Source organism: Bufo bufo, chromosome 2 (assembly GCF_905171765.1).
Source record: "Bufo bufo chromosome 2, aBufBuf1.1, whole genome shotgun sequence".
Taxonomy (NCBI): domain Eukaryota; kingdom Metazoa; phylum Chordata; class Amphibia; order Anura; family Bufonidae; genus Bufo; species Bufo bufo.
Window position 1 is genome coordinate 547,026,903 of NC_053390.1, and position 15,452 is coordinate 547,042,354.

At 50.6% G+C, this 15,452-nt stretch overlaps 1 protein-coding gene across 2 annotated transcripts in view; it reads right to left on the minus strand.

The window, feature by feature from the left end:
* The window catches only part of LOC120989755, a 329,530-nt gene extending 314,393 nt beyond the window's left edge, over positions 1 to 15,137 (minus strand). For both annotated transcript variants that reach the window (XM_040418048.1, XM_040418047.1), the window contains exon 1: positions 15,001 to 15,137. In XM_040418048.1, the coding sequence (XP_040273982.1) occupies positions 15,001 to 15,021 (21 nt within the window). In that variant the 5' untranslated portion in view covers positions 15,022 to 15,137. The remainder of the gene's footprint in view (positions 1 to 15,000) is intronic.
* Between the last annotated feature and the right edge of the window lie 315 nt (positions 15,138 to 15,452).

Consider the following 15,452-nt stretch of genomic DNA (forward strand, 5'->3'; position numbering starts at 1 on the left):
TGAGCGGTAACACCAAGGGGCGGAACCTTGCCCTTGGCGAGATAAGCCTCAGTAACAGCCATCTTGACAAAACGGGCGATAGCCACTTTGGATGCCGCCATCCCTCTGCGCGACCCTTCCGGGACCACAAAGAGCGAGTCAGTATGCCTGAAAGAGCTGGTTACTTCCAGGTAAATCTTGAGCGCCCTGACAACGTCCAGGCGATGAAGCTTCCTCTCCCGCGGGTGGGAAGGGGAAGGACACAAAGAGGGGAGAACGATGTCCTCGTTCAGATGAAAGGCGGAGACCACCTTAGGAAGGAAGGAAGGGACCGGACGAAGAACCACCTTGTCCTGGTGGAACACTAGGAAAGGTTCCAGACAGGAGAGTGCAGCCAATTCGGACACCCTCCGAAGAGAGGTGACGGCTACAAGGAAAATAACCTTGCAGGACAGAAGTCGCAAGGAAACCGTCCGCAGAGGCTCGAAAGGAGAAGCCTGGAGCGCTGAGAGAACCAGGTTCAGGTCCCAGGGCGGTATCGGAGGGCGGTACGGGGGAACCGCGTGAGCCACGCCCTGAAGGAAGGTCTTGACAGGACCAAGGGGGGCCAGTGGGCGCTGAAACAAAATGGACAGCGCAGACACCTGACCCTTCAAAGAACTAAGGCCTAGACCTTGGGCCAGTCCGCTCTGCAGGAAGGACAAAACGGTGGGGAGAGAAAAGCGGAGCGGAGGAATCCCCAGATCGGCACAGAACCCCAAAAAGGTCCTTCAGGTCCTATAATAGATCCTAGAAGAGGACGGCTTACGGGCGCGGATCATGGTGCGGACGACGTCCGCAGAAAAACCCCTACGTGTCAGGACGGTGGTCTCAACAACCACGCCGTCAAACGTAGGGACCCTAAACGCGGGGTGGAAGATCGGTCCCTGAGAGAGAAGATCTTCCCTGGCGGGCAGCGGCCAGGGCGCGTCTGCCAGGAGCAGCATGAGGTCGGCATACCAAGACCGGCGGGGCCAGTCCGGAGCGACCAGAATCACCGAGACGCCTTCCGCCGCGATCTTCCGAAGGACCTTGGGCAGGAGAGGGATGGGAGGGAATATGTATGGGCGCGCAAAGCCTCGCCAAGGAAGAACGAGGGCGTCGGCTCCGCAAGCTCCCGGATCCCTGGCCCTGGACAGATAGGCGGGGACCTTGTGATTGAATTTTGAGGCCATGAGGTCCACGTCCGGTATGCCCCAACGAAGGCAAATGGCCTCGAATACCTCCGGGTGAAGAGACCACTCGCCGGGGTCGACGGTGGTGCGACTGAGGAAGTCCGCCACCCAATTGTCCACCCCTGGAATAAAAATTGCAGATAGGGCCGGGACGTGGGCTTCCGCCCAACGGAGAATGCTGGTGACCTCCCGCATTGCTGCAGCGCTGCGAGTGCCCCCCTGGTGGTTTATGTACGCCACAGCCGTGGCGTTGTCCGATTGTACACGAACTGGATGACCCTTCAGCAGATGAGTCCAGTGTCGTAGAGACAGAAGGGCCGTTCTCAGCTCCAGGACATTGATCGAGAGTTTGGACTCCGATGGAGACCAAATGCCCTGGACGGATCGGGGAGGAAAGACGCCTCCCCAGCCCAAGAGACTGGCATCGGTTGTAACCACCAACCAGTTGAGTGGCAGAAAAGACCTGCCCAGAAGAGGGGACTGTAACCACCAGCGGAGAGATGACCGCACCAGAGGCGATAGATGGAAGGGTTGATCCAGAGACTCCGGCGATTTGTCCCAGGAGGAGAGGATCGCCTGTTGGAGAGGGGGCGGGAGTGAAACTGCGCAAATGGGATCGCCTCGAAGCAGGCAACCATTTGCCCCAAGACCCGCATGCAGAAGCGGAAGGACGGTTGACGGTGGAGAAGGAGACCCCGAACCGCCCCACGGAGGATCAGACGTTTTTCCGAGGGAAGACGTACCTCCGCCGCTCCCGTGTCTAAAAGCATTCCCAGGAAGACTAGTTGTCTGGAGGGGGGAAGGGAGGACTTGGGGAAGTTGATGACCCAACCGAACCTCGCCAGAGTCTCTAGAGTGAGATCCACGCTGGCAACCGCTTGAGAAAGGGACGGAGCCTTGATGAGGATATCGTCCAAGTACGGTAGCAGAAAAACACCCCTGGAACGGAGTAAGGCAAAAACCGGGGCCAGGACCTTGGTGAACACCCGGGGGGCTGTTGCCAGCCCGAAGGGAAGGGCGACAAATTGGAAGTGGAGGTCCCCCACGGCGAATCGGAGGAAGCGATGGTGACACCGGGCTACCGGAACATGGAGGTAGGCATCCTGTATATCGATGGAAGACATGAAATCTCCCTGCTCCAGGGAAGCCACCGCGGAACGGAGGGACTCCATCCGAAACCGTCGAAGGAGGAGAAAACGGTTGAGCTTTTTGAGGTCCAAAATGGGCCGCACCGAACCTCCCTTCTTGGGAACTACAAAGAGGTTCGAGTAGAACCCTTGGAACCTTTCCTCTAGAGGAACGGGGGTAATCACCCCCCTGTCCAGTAAGGCTTGAACGGCCGCGGAGAACGCAGCCGCGCTCTTCGGGTCCCGCGGCGGGCGGGAGCGAAAGAACCGATCTGGAGGGAAGGATGCAAATTCGATTTTGTATCCGGAGGACACAATTTCGAGGGCCCAGGCGTCGGAGACGTGAGCCTTCCAGACGTCCCTGAAAAGGAGGAGCCGGCCCCCCACCCGGGTGGGTGGGGGGCGCGCCTTCAGGCAGAGGACTGTTTTGCTGCGGGTGTGCGGGCAGCCTGCGGCTTGCGCCAGGAGGGCTGCGCCCGAAAAAACGGCTTCCTACGCTTATCCTGGGGAGGAGCCGAAGCGGCAGCTGTGGTGGGAGCCCCAGAGGCCCTGCGGGAGGACCGAAAACGAGACGCACCAGGGCGTCCGCGGGGGGCGCCCCTGGCTTGGGGTTGAGGAAGATGGGTGCTTTTACCACCCGTGGCCTCCGAAATAAGTTCGTCTAAGCGGACCCCGAAAAGGCGGGAACCCGCAAACGGTAGCCCCGCCAGGGAACGTTTGGAGGCAGCGTCCGCTTTCCAAACCTTCAGCCAGAGCTCCCTCCTGACGGCAACTGCCAGGGCGGAGGAGCGTGCAATAAGGGCTCCCGCATCAAGGGAGGCCTCACAAACAAAATTCCCGGCCCGAATAATAAGCTGGGCCAAGGAACGTAGGTCCTGGATGGGGACGTCCGAGTCCAACTCCTGTTCCAGCTGCGCACCCCAAGCAGAGATTGCTTTCCCTGCCCAAGCAGAGGCAAAAACCGGTCTGAGAGCAGAACCGGAGGCAGCAAAAATGCCCTTGGAAAGGGTCTCCATGCGACGGTCCTCCGCTGACTGAAGAGAGGATCCGTCGGGAACAGGGATGGCCGTGTTCTTTGACAGCCGGGCCACAGGGGGGGTCCACCTTGGGTGGGGAAGACCAGGTGGCCACGACATCGGCTGGAAAAGGATAGCAAATGTCCAGCTTCTTGGGGTTGACAAAACGGGCGTCCGGGCGAGCCCAAGCCTTAGACACCACGGAGGAGAAATCAGAGTGGATTGGAAAGACTTTTGAGGCCTGCCTGGGTCTGATAAAGGAGACGCTAGCTGCGTCAGAGCTAGGAGGATCATCCTGCACCTTAAAGGTGTCACGAATATCAGAGATGAGTTGACCCATCGCTGAGGCTAGCTTGGACGGCAGGGCCGAGTCCATTTCCAAATCTGAAACCGCCAATTCACCTTCAGAGAGCGAATCCCTTGGAGAGGAGAGGCCCGTCTGGGTGCGCACGCGTGGCGGGGAGAGTGAGGCCTCAGAGGAGGAGGCTCGCTCTACTCTAATACGCTTCTGAGAGTGCCTAGCTCGGGAGGGGTCACTAGGAGAGAGTGAACCCGCTGCAGCGGCAGAAGCAGTGGACCCGGAGGGCGCGACAGTCAGAGTGGCGTCCTGCGGGGTAGGTGGCCTGTCTATTAGGCGGCCCACGACATGAGTGAGGCTTTCCACAGCCTGGGACAGGGATCTAGCCCAGTCAGGCGGGTCAGAGGAAGCAGGGAGCGACACAGCGGGCGACTGAGGCTGCGGTGGAGCTCGGCATGCAGTACAGTGCGGATCAGACTGCCCCCGGGGAAAGGGTTCCCTACAAGCAGTACAGGCATGGTACCAAGGCTTGGCGGCTGCAGAAGGGTCTGACATGGTGGAAAAAGGATGTTGCACTTAAAGTGGGAGACCCCAAAGAAAAGGAACGGGGATAACACCCAAGCAACAGTACTGTGGCACGGAGGGGGTTAACAGTCCTACCAGACCCGGATGATGCAAGCGGCAGCGGTAAGGGGAACAGACTGAGGAGGCTGTGGAGGAGAGGCAGCAGCACGGAGATGAATGGCTTCAGGATCGCACGGCAGAGAGGATCCCACGCAGCACTGTGAGAAGTGGAGCCCGATGAAACCGGAAGTAGCGGAGCGCATGTAGGAAGCTCCGCCCCCCCTCTGCCGCGCTGAAGCAGAAGCAGAGCCGCGCGCGCGCGGCAAAATGATTTTAACCCCCCAAGGTGATGAAGTGCCGGCCATGAAATGGCGCCGTTCACGCCAAGTAAGCGGCCCCCAGCCGTCCCCTGTAAGGCAGCGTCCCTGCCAAGGACTTGCCCAGATAAACTCCCCCCCAAACTAACTGTCCCGATATGCCCGGGGGGGGGGGATGGGTGGCAGGCGATGTAGCAGTGGCCATGTAGCGGTGGCCATGGGGGGTGTAGCAGCGGCCATGGGGATGTAGCAGCGGTGGGAGGGAGGAAGGGGAGGCTGGAGCAGCCACTCTCACCATACGCTGTCTTCGCCCTCAGTCCATCCAGCGGGGGTCGCCCCTTCAGCTCCTGGCACCGCAGTGGCAGGAAGCCGGGGGAGGGACTTGGCGTGCGGGCGACCCTGAGCTGGCGGGACGCAGGGGAGCGAGGCTGCCCTGGTCCACCTTGTCTTCTGTGGGGGAGGCGGCAGTGCGGAATTACCGGCACTGGCGCAACTCAACCCCGGGAGAAACAGAGGGGTCTAATGCGCCTCTGTTGTCCCTGTAGGTAGAAAAAAAATCGAATTAAAAACAACAAATAACGCAAAAATAAAAAATCATAGGAAAACAACCCTGCATAAGCAGGGGGTGTCTTGCCTCCTTGGACACTAAGCAAAAACTGGCAGTCTCTTCTCCAGGCTGAAGGGTATAGCTGATGGAGGAGGGGCTTACAGCTTTCACTTAGTGTCACGCCTCCTAGGGAGCAGAGCTATACCCATGGTTTCCTGTGTCCCCCAAGGAATATGGGCGAGAAACTTCGTTTGAATACTGTACGAAGTTGGAACTTGGAACTGAACCCGAGTTCGGGAAATGTTTTTTTACTGTAAAAATTGATTCATGAAGTTATTATGCGAAGTTTCGCAAGACTTTGCGAAGTAATAACTTTGGCTCATAGGAGCCAATACATTCTGATACTGTAAGGAGCGCTCGCTCCATACAGTATTCTAACGAAGTATTATGCAAATCGACTGTGGATGTTTCATCCGAAGTCGATTCGCTCATCCCTATTTATGACCTATGCATGTGCAAGTGAATACTACATATTTTCTCAAGGTTACTTTGGGATTCTGACTCAGTGCAGACCTGGGAACTGAATGATAAAAGATGAACAACATGTACACAGTGGCAATTATGGAGCGCATGCGCTGGCTACGTTCCACTAGGGAATTAAGCTTTTTGTTTAATCTGTATAATTCTACTTTCACACGAGTTTTGTGCGGATCCGTCATGGATCTGCAAAAACGCATCCGTTCAGATAATAGTACCACATACATCCGTTCAAAACTGATCCATTTGTATTATCTTTAACATAGCCAAGACGGATCCGGCTTGAACACCACTGAAAGTCAATGGAGGACGGATCCGTTTTCTATTTTGCCAGATTGCGTCATAGAAAACGGATCCGTCCCCATTGACTTACATTGTGTGTCAGGATGGATCCGTTTGGCTCAGTTTCATCAGACGGACAACAAAACGCTGCAAGCTGATGCATTCTGAGCGGATCCTTTTCCATTCAGAGTGCATTAGGGCAAAACTGATCCGTTTTGGATCGCTTCGGAGAGCCCTGAATGGATCTCACAAAACGGAAACCAAAACGCCAGTGTGAAAGTAGCCTAAAGCTGTACCCCTTCAGAAAAGAAGTCAGAAGCTAATCCCACAGGGGGACGTTTCACATAGGAACCTAACCTTAGTTTTCCCAATTGAGTCTCTGACCGATTTCGCTGAAAGAGCTTCCGAGATGATGAGTCACTGTCGGATGATGCTAACTCAATCTTCCATGCTGTCTACATCCGTAATTCCGTTCCATGGCCCCACAAAAAAAACATAGAGCATTTCTATCATAGTGCCAGCCATTTGCGATCCACAAATTTCGGAAGGCACACAGGCTGGTATCCGTGTTTTTTGCGGATCCGCAATTTGTGAACCGCAAAACACTACAGCCGTCAGAATGAGCCATCATACAGAGATTACTATATATCACTGATAATACCTCCCCTGTGTACAACTATCAGTGACTGACAGCTATCCATGTATACATTTAGTCTACAGCAGTGGTTCTCAACCTTTCTAAAGCCGTGACCCCTTAATACAGTTCCTCATGTTGTGGTGACCCCCAACCATTACATTTTTTTCCTTGCTACGTCATAACTAATTTTGCTACTGTTATGATGACCCACCAAAAACACGCACAGACACCAATACACCAAATGTTAATTCAAATACACAAGTATTCATTCATAACCACAGAACTTTAGCATAAATACAAAATATTTGTAAACCAAATAAATAACTTTAAAATAAATAATAAACAACAAATACCCCCTAAAAAATAAATCAGTGGTGCGCACAGTACCCCTCAAATAAATAAATCAGTGGTGCTTCAAGTCCCCCCCAAATAAATAAATCAGAAGTGCTCAGGGTCCCCCAAATAAATAAATCAGCGGGGCTTCAGGTCTCCTCCAAATAAATAAATCAGCGGTGCTCAGGGTACCCCCAAATAAATAAATAAATCAGCGGTGCTTCAGGTCCCCCCCCAAATAAATAAATAAATCAGTGGTGCATCAGGTTTCCCCCAAATAAATAAATCAATGGTGCTCAGGGTCCCCCAAATAAATAAATCAGCGGTGCTTCATGTCCCCCCAAATAAATTAAGCCTTGCTCAGCCAAATAATTAAAATAAAATTAGCCAGGCTCAGACGACCCCCACTTAAATCATTGGTGGTCGTGGTGCTCAGCGGCGGTGTCATTAATGAAAAAACTCGGACCTCAGCAGACAGGCGGCCCGACTTACCCGTCCAGACGTCAGGCTCCTTCAAGCACAGGCAGTGATAGGACATCACTTCCTGTGCGCGAGGATAAGGGGCCGCTGCCGTTGTGCGGGCGACCCACAATAGGAAGCCTCAGGCGACCCCCCGGAAAGGGCCGATCGACCCCCAAAGGGGTCGCGACCCCTAGGTTGAGAACCGCTGGTCTACAGACTAAAAAAAAATATCAAGGAGCCATGGGCTCCTAACCTAAATAAAATTTTGTCGCCAAATTTAAAATATATATAATTACGGTATAATAAAAAAAATAAAAAAATAAAACATTAAAAAAAAAAACACATGTCTTACCCTAGGGTTGTCACGATAGCAAAATTTTGACTCGATTTCGATACCATAAAAAAGTATTGCGATACTCGATACTACGTGAAAAAAATAAAACACCAAAAAAGCCGCATGCATTCCAGATTTTATGGAACGTCTGGACCATAATAGAACAGTCCTAACCTAATTTTTGTCGGGACGAAGTGACAAAAATATTTCAAATTGCACGTTTTTTTCTGTTACGGCGTTCACCGCATAGGAGATATTTTTATAGTTCGCACTTTTTCGGGCGTGGCGATATGTAATTTTTCTTATTGTTTATATCTTTTAGGCTACTTTCACACTAGCGTTCGGGTGTCCGCTCGTGCGCACCGTTTGAAGGGGCTCACGAGCGGCCCCGAACGCATCCGTCTGGCCCCAATGCATTCTCAGTGGAGGTGGATCCACTGAGAATGCATCCGCCTGCCAGCGCTCAGCCTCCGCTCCGCTCAGTGAGCGGACACCTGAACGCTGCTTGCAGCGTTCGGGTGTCCGCCTGGCCGTGCGGAGGCGAGCGGATCCGTCCAGACTTACAATGTAAGTCAATGGGGACGGATCCGCTTGAAGATGACACAATATGGCTCAATCTTCAAGCGGATCCGTTCCCCATTGACTTTCAATGTAAAGTCTGAACGGATCCGCTCAGACAACTTTCACACTTAGAAAATTTTCTAAGTTATAATGCAGACGCATCCGTTCTGAACAGATGCGAACGTCTGCATTATCGGAGCGGATCCGTCTGATGAAACATCAGACGGATCCGCTCCGAACGCTAGTGTGAAAGTAGCCTTATATGTAAATTTGGGCAAGGGGGGGGGGTCATTTAAACTTAATATTTTGGTGTTTGTTTTTTTTTTACTTTTTATGTAAAAACTATTACCCCCCTTAGGGGCTAGAGCCTGGGATCATATCCCCTCCTCCTTGCTTCTATCAGCCCTTTGGAGGCAGCGGCAGCAGCGGTGCAGGGGGGAGGGACCGCTTCCTTCTCCCCTGTGCTGTTGAGAAGAACATGGCACGCGCTGACAGCAGAGTGTGCCATGTCAGTTTAATGTGAAAGCAGCAGAGCAGCGGAGGGTCTAGGCGCAAATGGCGACAAGACTAGAAAGTCTTGTCGCTATTTAGCAATTCTAAGTCACATTGGCGACCATTTTGGTCGCCATCTGGAGGCCTGCAGAGAATGCTATAATTCACTGATAACATCTCCCCCTGTACAGCTATCAGTGACTGACAGCTATGTATACACACTTACACAGAGAATACTATCAATCACTGATAACACCTCCCCTGTGTACAACTATTAGTGACTGACAGCTATCTATATACAGTACAGACCAAAAGTTTGGACACACCTTCTCATTCAAAGAGTTTTCTTTATTTTCATGACTATGAAGGCATCAAAACTATGAATTAACACATGTGGAATTATATACATAACAAACAAGTGTGAAACAACTGAAAATATGTCACATTCTAGGTTCTTCAAAGTAGCCACCTTTTGCTTTGATTACTGCTTTGCACACTCTTGGCATTCTCTTGATCAGCTTCAAGAGGTAGTCCCCTGAAATGGTTTTCACTTTACAGGTGTGCCCTGTCAGGTTTAATAAGTGGGATTTCTTGCCTTATAAATGGGGTTGGGACCATCAGTTGCGTTGAGGAGAAGTCAGGTGGATACACAGCTGATAGTCCTACTGCATAGACTGTGAGAATTTGTATTATGGCAAGAAAAAAGCAGCTAAGTAAAGAAAAACGAGTGGCCATCATTACTTTAAGAAATGAAGGTCAGTCAGTCAGCCGAAAAATTGGGAAAACTTTGAAAGTAAGGGCTATTTGACCATGAAGGAGAGTGATGGGGTGCTGCGCCAGATGACCTGGCCTCCACAATCACCGGACCTGAACCCAATCGAGATGGTTTGGGGTGAGCTGGACCGCAGAGTGAAGGCAAAAGGGCCAACAAGTGCTAAGCATCTCTGGGAACTCCTTCAAGACTGTTGGAAGACCATTTCAGGGGACTACTTCTTGAAGCTCATCAAGAGAATGCCAAGAGTGTGCAAAGCAGTAATCAAAGCAAAAGGTGGCTACTTTGAAGAACCTAGAATATTAGTGATCGACCGATATTGATTTTTTAGGGCCGATACCGATAATTTGTGAACTTTCAGGCCGATAGCCGATAATTTATATCGATATTCTGGGAATTTTCATTTTTGAGAAAAAAAAAATTCCTACACAAATCTGCTGAAAATTAATATGTTTATTGTTAATGTGTATTTTTTTTGTTTATTGTTAATGTGTATTTTTTTTTATAAATCTTTTTCATTTATACTTAATATTTTTGTGTTTTTTTTTTACTAACTTTTAACCCCCTTAGGGACTAGAACCTTTGTCCTATTCACCCTGATAGATCTCTATCAGGGTGAATAGGATCTCACACTGTCCCTGCTGCTCTGTGCATAGTGCACACAGCAGCATGGAGCTGAACATGGCAGCCAGGGCTTCAATAGCGTCCTGGCTGCCATGGTAACCGATCGGAGCCCCAGGCTTACACAGCTGGGGCTCCGATCGGAGGAGCAGGGGAGAGGGGATCCTGTGGCCACTGCCACCAATGATTAATACTGGGTGGGGGGGGGGGGGGGGCGCACTGCGCCACCAATGTTTTTACTATTGGCCGGGATTGGGATGGGGGTGGGGGGCGCACTGCGCCACCAATGATTAATACTGGGGGGCTTGGGGGGGCGCACTGCGCCACCAATGAAGATAAGTCTCTCGATCATTCATATACAGGAGGCGGGAGCTGGCTGCAGAATCACATAGCCGGCTCCCGACCTCTATCAGCGGTAGCTGCGATCCGCGGCACCTGAGGAGTTAACTACCGCGGACCGCAGCTGCCGCTCATAGAGGTCGGGAGCCGGCTATGTGATTCTGCAGCCAGCTCCCGCCTCCTGTATATGAATGAATGAGAGGCTTATCTTCATTGGTGGCACAGCGGCCACAGCCCCTCCCCTCCTCTTATGTTCTATCCCCTCATTGGCGGCAGCGGCAGCAGCAGCACAGGGGGAGGAGACACTGTTTCCTTCTCCCCTGTGCTGCGGAGGGAACACAGAGAGCGCTGAGAGCAGCGCGTTCTGTGTTCCCCATACGTTATCAGTATATCGGCAAAATAGATGCCGATAACGTTCAAAATCCTCAATATCGGCCGATAATATCGGCCAAACCGATAATCGGTCGATCCCTATAGAATATGACATATTTTCAGTTGTTTCACACTTGTTTGTTATGTATATAATTCCACATGTGTTAATTCATAGTTTTGATGCCTTCATAGTCATGAAAATAAAGAAAACTCTTTGAATGAGAAGGTGTATCCAAACTTTTGGTCTGTACTGTATATACACTTACACAGAGCATGCTATCAATCACTGATAACACCTCCCCTGTGTACAACTATCAGTGGCTGACAGCTATGTAGACACACTTAGGCCTCATGCACACGGGCGTTGTGTGTTTTGCGGGCCGCAAATTGCAGATCCGCAAAACACGGATGGCGTCCGTGTGCATTCTGCAATTATTATAACTGCCTATTCTTGTCCGAAAAGGAACAAGAATAGGACAGATTATATTATTTTTGCAGACAACGGAACGGAGCAACAGATGCGGAAAGCACACGGAGTGCTGTCCGCATCTTTTAAGGCCCCATTGAAATGAATGGGTCCGCATCCAAGCCGCAAATACTGCGGCTCGGATGCAGACCAAAAGAACAGTTGTGTGCCTGAGGCCTTACACAGAGAATGCTATCAGTCTCTGATAACACCTCCCTTATGTACATCTATCAGTGACTGACAGCTATCTATGAATACACACTTAGGCTACATGCACACGACCGTATGCGTTTCACGGTCCGCAGTTCGTATGCCATCTTTTTTTTTTTGCGGATCCATTGTAACAATGCCTAAAACAGAGAACAATAGGACGTTCTATTTTTTTTTTTTTGCGAGGCTTCGGAACGGACATACTGATGCGGACAGCACATGGTGAAATGACTACAACGGACACAAACAGTACTAATTTGGAAAAAAATACGATGTTATGGAAGTAGGTACTAAAAATCTTTGATTTTGAAGAGAAAGTCTGTCTCCGATCCAAATATCTAAACAATATTATTATTATATTATCAAAAATATTAAACTTTTCACTAAAACAGTTAGGCCTCTTTCACACGGGCGTTGCAGGAAAAGGTGCGGGTGCGTTGCGGAAACATGCACGATTTTTCCGCGCGAGTGCAAAACATTGTAATGCGTTTTGCACTCGCATGAGAAAAATCGGCATGTTTGGTACCCAAACCCGAACGTCTTCACAGAAGTTCGGGCTTGGGATCGGTGTTCTGTAGATTGTATTATTTTTCCCTTATAACATGGTGAATACAGAATGCATAGTAAAATAGGGCTGGAGGGGTTAAAAAATAAAAATATTTAAGGCTACTTTCACACCTGCGTTCGGGTGTCCGCTTGTGAGTTCCGTTTGAAGGGGCTCACAAGCGGCCCCGAACGCAGCCGTCCAGCCCTAATGCATTCTGAGTGGATGCGGATCCGCTCAGAATGCATCCGTCTGGCAGCGTTCAGCCTCCGCTCCGCTCAGCAGGCGGATACCTGAACGCTGCTTGCAGCGTTCGGGTGTCCGCCTGGCCGTGCGGAGACAAGTGGATCCGTCCAGACTTACAATGTAAGTCAATGGGGACGGATTCGTATGAAGATGACACAATATGGCTCAATTTTCAAACGGATCCGTCCCCCATTGACTTTCAATGTAAAGTCTGGACGGATCCGTCTGAAGCTACTTTCACACTTAGAATTTTTTCTAAGCTATAATGGAGACGGATCCGTTCTGAACGGATACAAACGTCTGCATTATAGGAGCGGATCCGTCTGTGCAGACAGCAGACGGATCCGCTCTGAACGCAAGTGTGAAAGTAGCCTAACTCACCTTAATCCACTTGCTCGCGCAGCCGGCATCTCTTCTGTCTTCTTTTTTGCTGTGTGCAGGAAAAGGACCTGTGGTGACGTCACTCCGGTCATCACATGGTCAAATCACATGTTCCATCACCATGGTAAAAGATCATGTGACAGACCATGTGATGACCGCAGTGACGTCACCACAGGTCCTTTTCCTGCACACAGCAAAAAAAAAGACAGAAGAGAAGCCGGCTGCGCGAGCAAGTGGATTAAGGTGAGTTAAATTATTATTATTATTTTTTTAACCCCTCCAGCCCTATTGTACTATGCATTTTGTATTCAGAATGCTATTATCTTCCGTTATAACCATGTTATAAGGGAAAATAATAAAGATCAGGTCCCCATCCCGATCGTCTCCTAGCAACCGTGTGTGAAAATCGCACCACATCCGCACTTGCTTGCGATTTTCACGCAATCCCATTCATTTCTATGGGGCCTGCGTTACGTGAAAAACGCACAAAGAGAAGCATGCTGTGATTTTCACGCAACGCACAAGTGATGCGTGAAAGTCACCGCTCGTGTGCACAGCCCCATAGAAATGAATGGGTCGGGATTCAGTGCGGGTGCAATGCGTTCACCTCACGCATCGCATCCGCGCGGAAAACTCGCCCGTGTAAAAGGGGCCTTAAGGGATTTGATGATCAAATCACTTACTTTCTTTAGGGAACATCATCTCCCTTAGGGCTCTTTCACACTTGCGTTATTGTCTTCCGGCATAGAGTTCCGTCGTCGGGACTCTATGCCGGAAGAATACTGATCAGGATTATCCTAATGCATTCTGAATGGAGAGTAATCCGTTCAGGATGCATCAGGATGTCTTCAGTTCCGGTACGGAACGTTTTTTGGCCGGAGAAAATACCGCAGCATGCTGCGCTTTTTGCTCCGGCCAAAAATCCTGAAGACTTGCCGCAAGGCCGGATCCGGGATCAATGCCCATTGAAAGGCATTGATCCGGATCCGGCCTTAAGCTAAACGTCGTTTCGGCGCATTGCCGGACCCGACGTTTAGCTTTTTCTGAATAGTTACCATGGCTACCGGGACGCTAAAGTCCTGACAGCCATGGTAAGTGTAGCGGGGAGCAGGGGAGCAGGGGAGCAGCATACTTACCGTCCGTGCGGCTCCCCGGGCGCTCCAGAGTGACGTCAGGGCGCCCCAAGCGCATGGATCACGTGATCACATGGATCACGTCATCCATGCGCATGGGGCGCTCTGACGTCATTCTGGAGCGCCCGGGGAGCCGCACGGACTGTAAGTATACCGCTCCCCCGCTCCCCGCTCCTACTATGGCAACCAGGACTTTAATCGCGTCCTGGGTGCCATAGTAACACTGAAAGCATTTGGAAGACGGTTCCGTCTTCAAATGCTTTCAGTACACTTGCGTTGTTACGGATCCGGCAGGCACCTCCGGCAACGGAAGTGCATGCCGGATCCCAACAACGCAAGTGTGAAAGAGGCCTTAGAGATTTGATCAAATCTCCATTTTCATCATTTTCCTGCGACATATACACACTTACACAGAGAATGCTACTGAATAATTACACTCTACATGTCCTAGAAACAATCAGTGAAAAGCACATTGCATCTGTTTTTCACGCAAGCCCCATTCACCCCTATGGAACGAGAGCTGCGTGAAAAAAGCACAATATAGAAAATGCTGCGATGTAAAACAGCGCTCATGTACAGACTCATTGAAATGAATGGGTCAGGATTCAGTCCGCACACTCTGCGTTTGCTTCACGCATCGCACCCAGATGGTGCGAAAGAGGCCTAAATGTTACCACAAGGCCTCGAGCACACGACCGTACGTATTCTGCGCTACGCCAAAAATATGGATGACGTCCATGTGCAGAACGGAACAGCTGGCCCCTAATAGAACAGTCCTATCCTTGTCCGTAATGCGGACAATAATAGGACATGTTCTATTTTTTTGGCGGAACGGACATACGGAAACAGAATGCACACGGAGTAACTTCCGTTTTTTTTTTGCAGACACATTGAAAGGAATGCTTTTATATACGGTCCGCAAAAAAAAAACAGAACGGACGCGGAAAAAAAATACGTTTGTGCATGAAGCCTTAGAAAGTGCAAAAAATAAAAAAAACATTATAAAGGGACCGAATGACACCAGCAGCATCCTGAGACTTGTAGTTCACCTCAATCACCTGACAATCGGAGCGAGACTGCCATTTAACCCTTAGAGTGCTAACTAGAATAATCCCACCATAGTCTCACACACAGCTGCCGCAGAACACTGCAGTGACGCAGTAATGGACGAAAGCTTACATTGCCCCCCGCCAAAACGCGTCAGCCTGTAACTTACCAGACTCGAATTAGCCGACATTTTGGGCCCGGGAAGACTCCATACACAGAGCAAGCTTCTCTACGGCTACTTCAGATTCCCCGCTAAACTGTAAAACTATACACAGCCCGGGAGGACAGGAATGCGCATGCGCGTCCACGCCTCTCCCGCGGCGTAAATAAGAGGCGGTAGCGGGAACTTTTCAGTCAGTGACACTGTCTTCTCTGCTGAAGGCGGAGGCCAGCCCAAAACGCCTTGACTGAGTCCCTGGTAATGTCTACAATAAATGACAGAAAGAGCGGTCACCTTCCAACAAAACGTTATCAGGATGCCATGCGTGCTGCAAACAGCTCTGTACATATCATGGCCATTTTCACTTCACCTGTTTGCATAGCCGCCATTGTTAGTTCCACATGGAGGAACTCTCTGGAGTCTAGAAGGCATTCCACCACACGAAGTACACAAATGGCCTT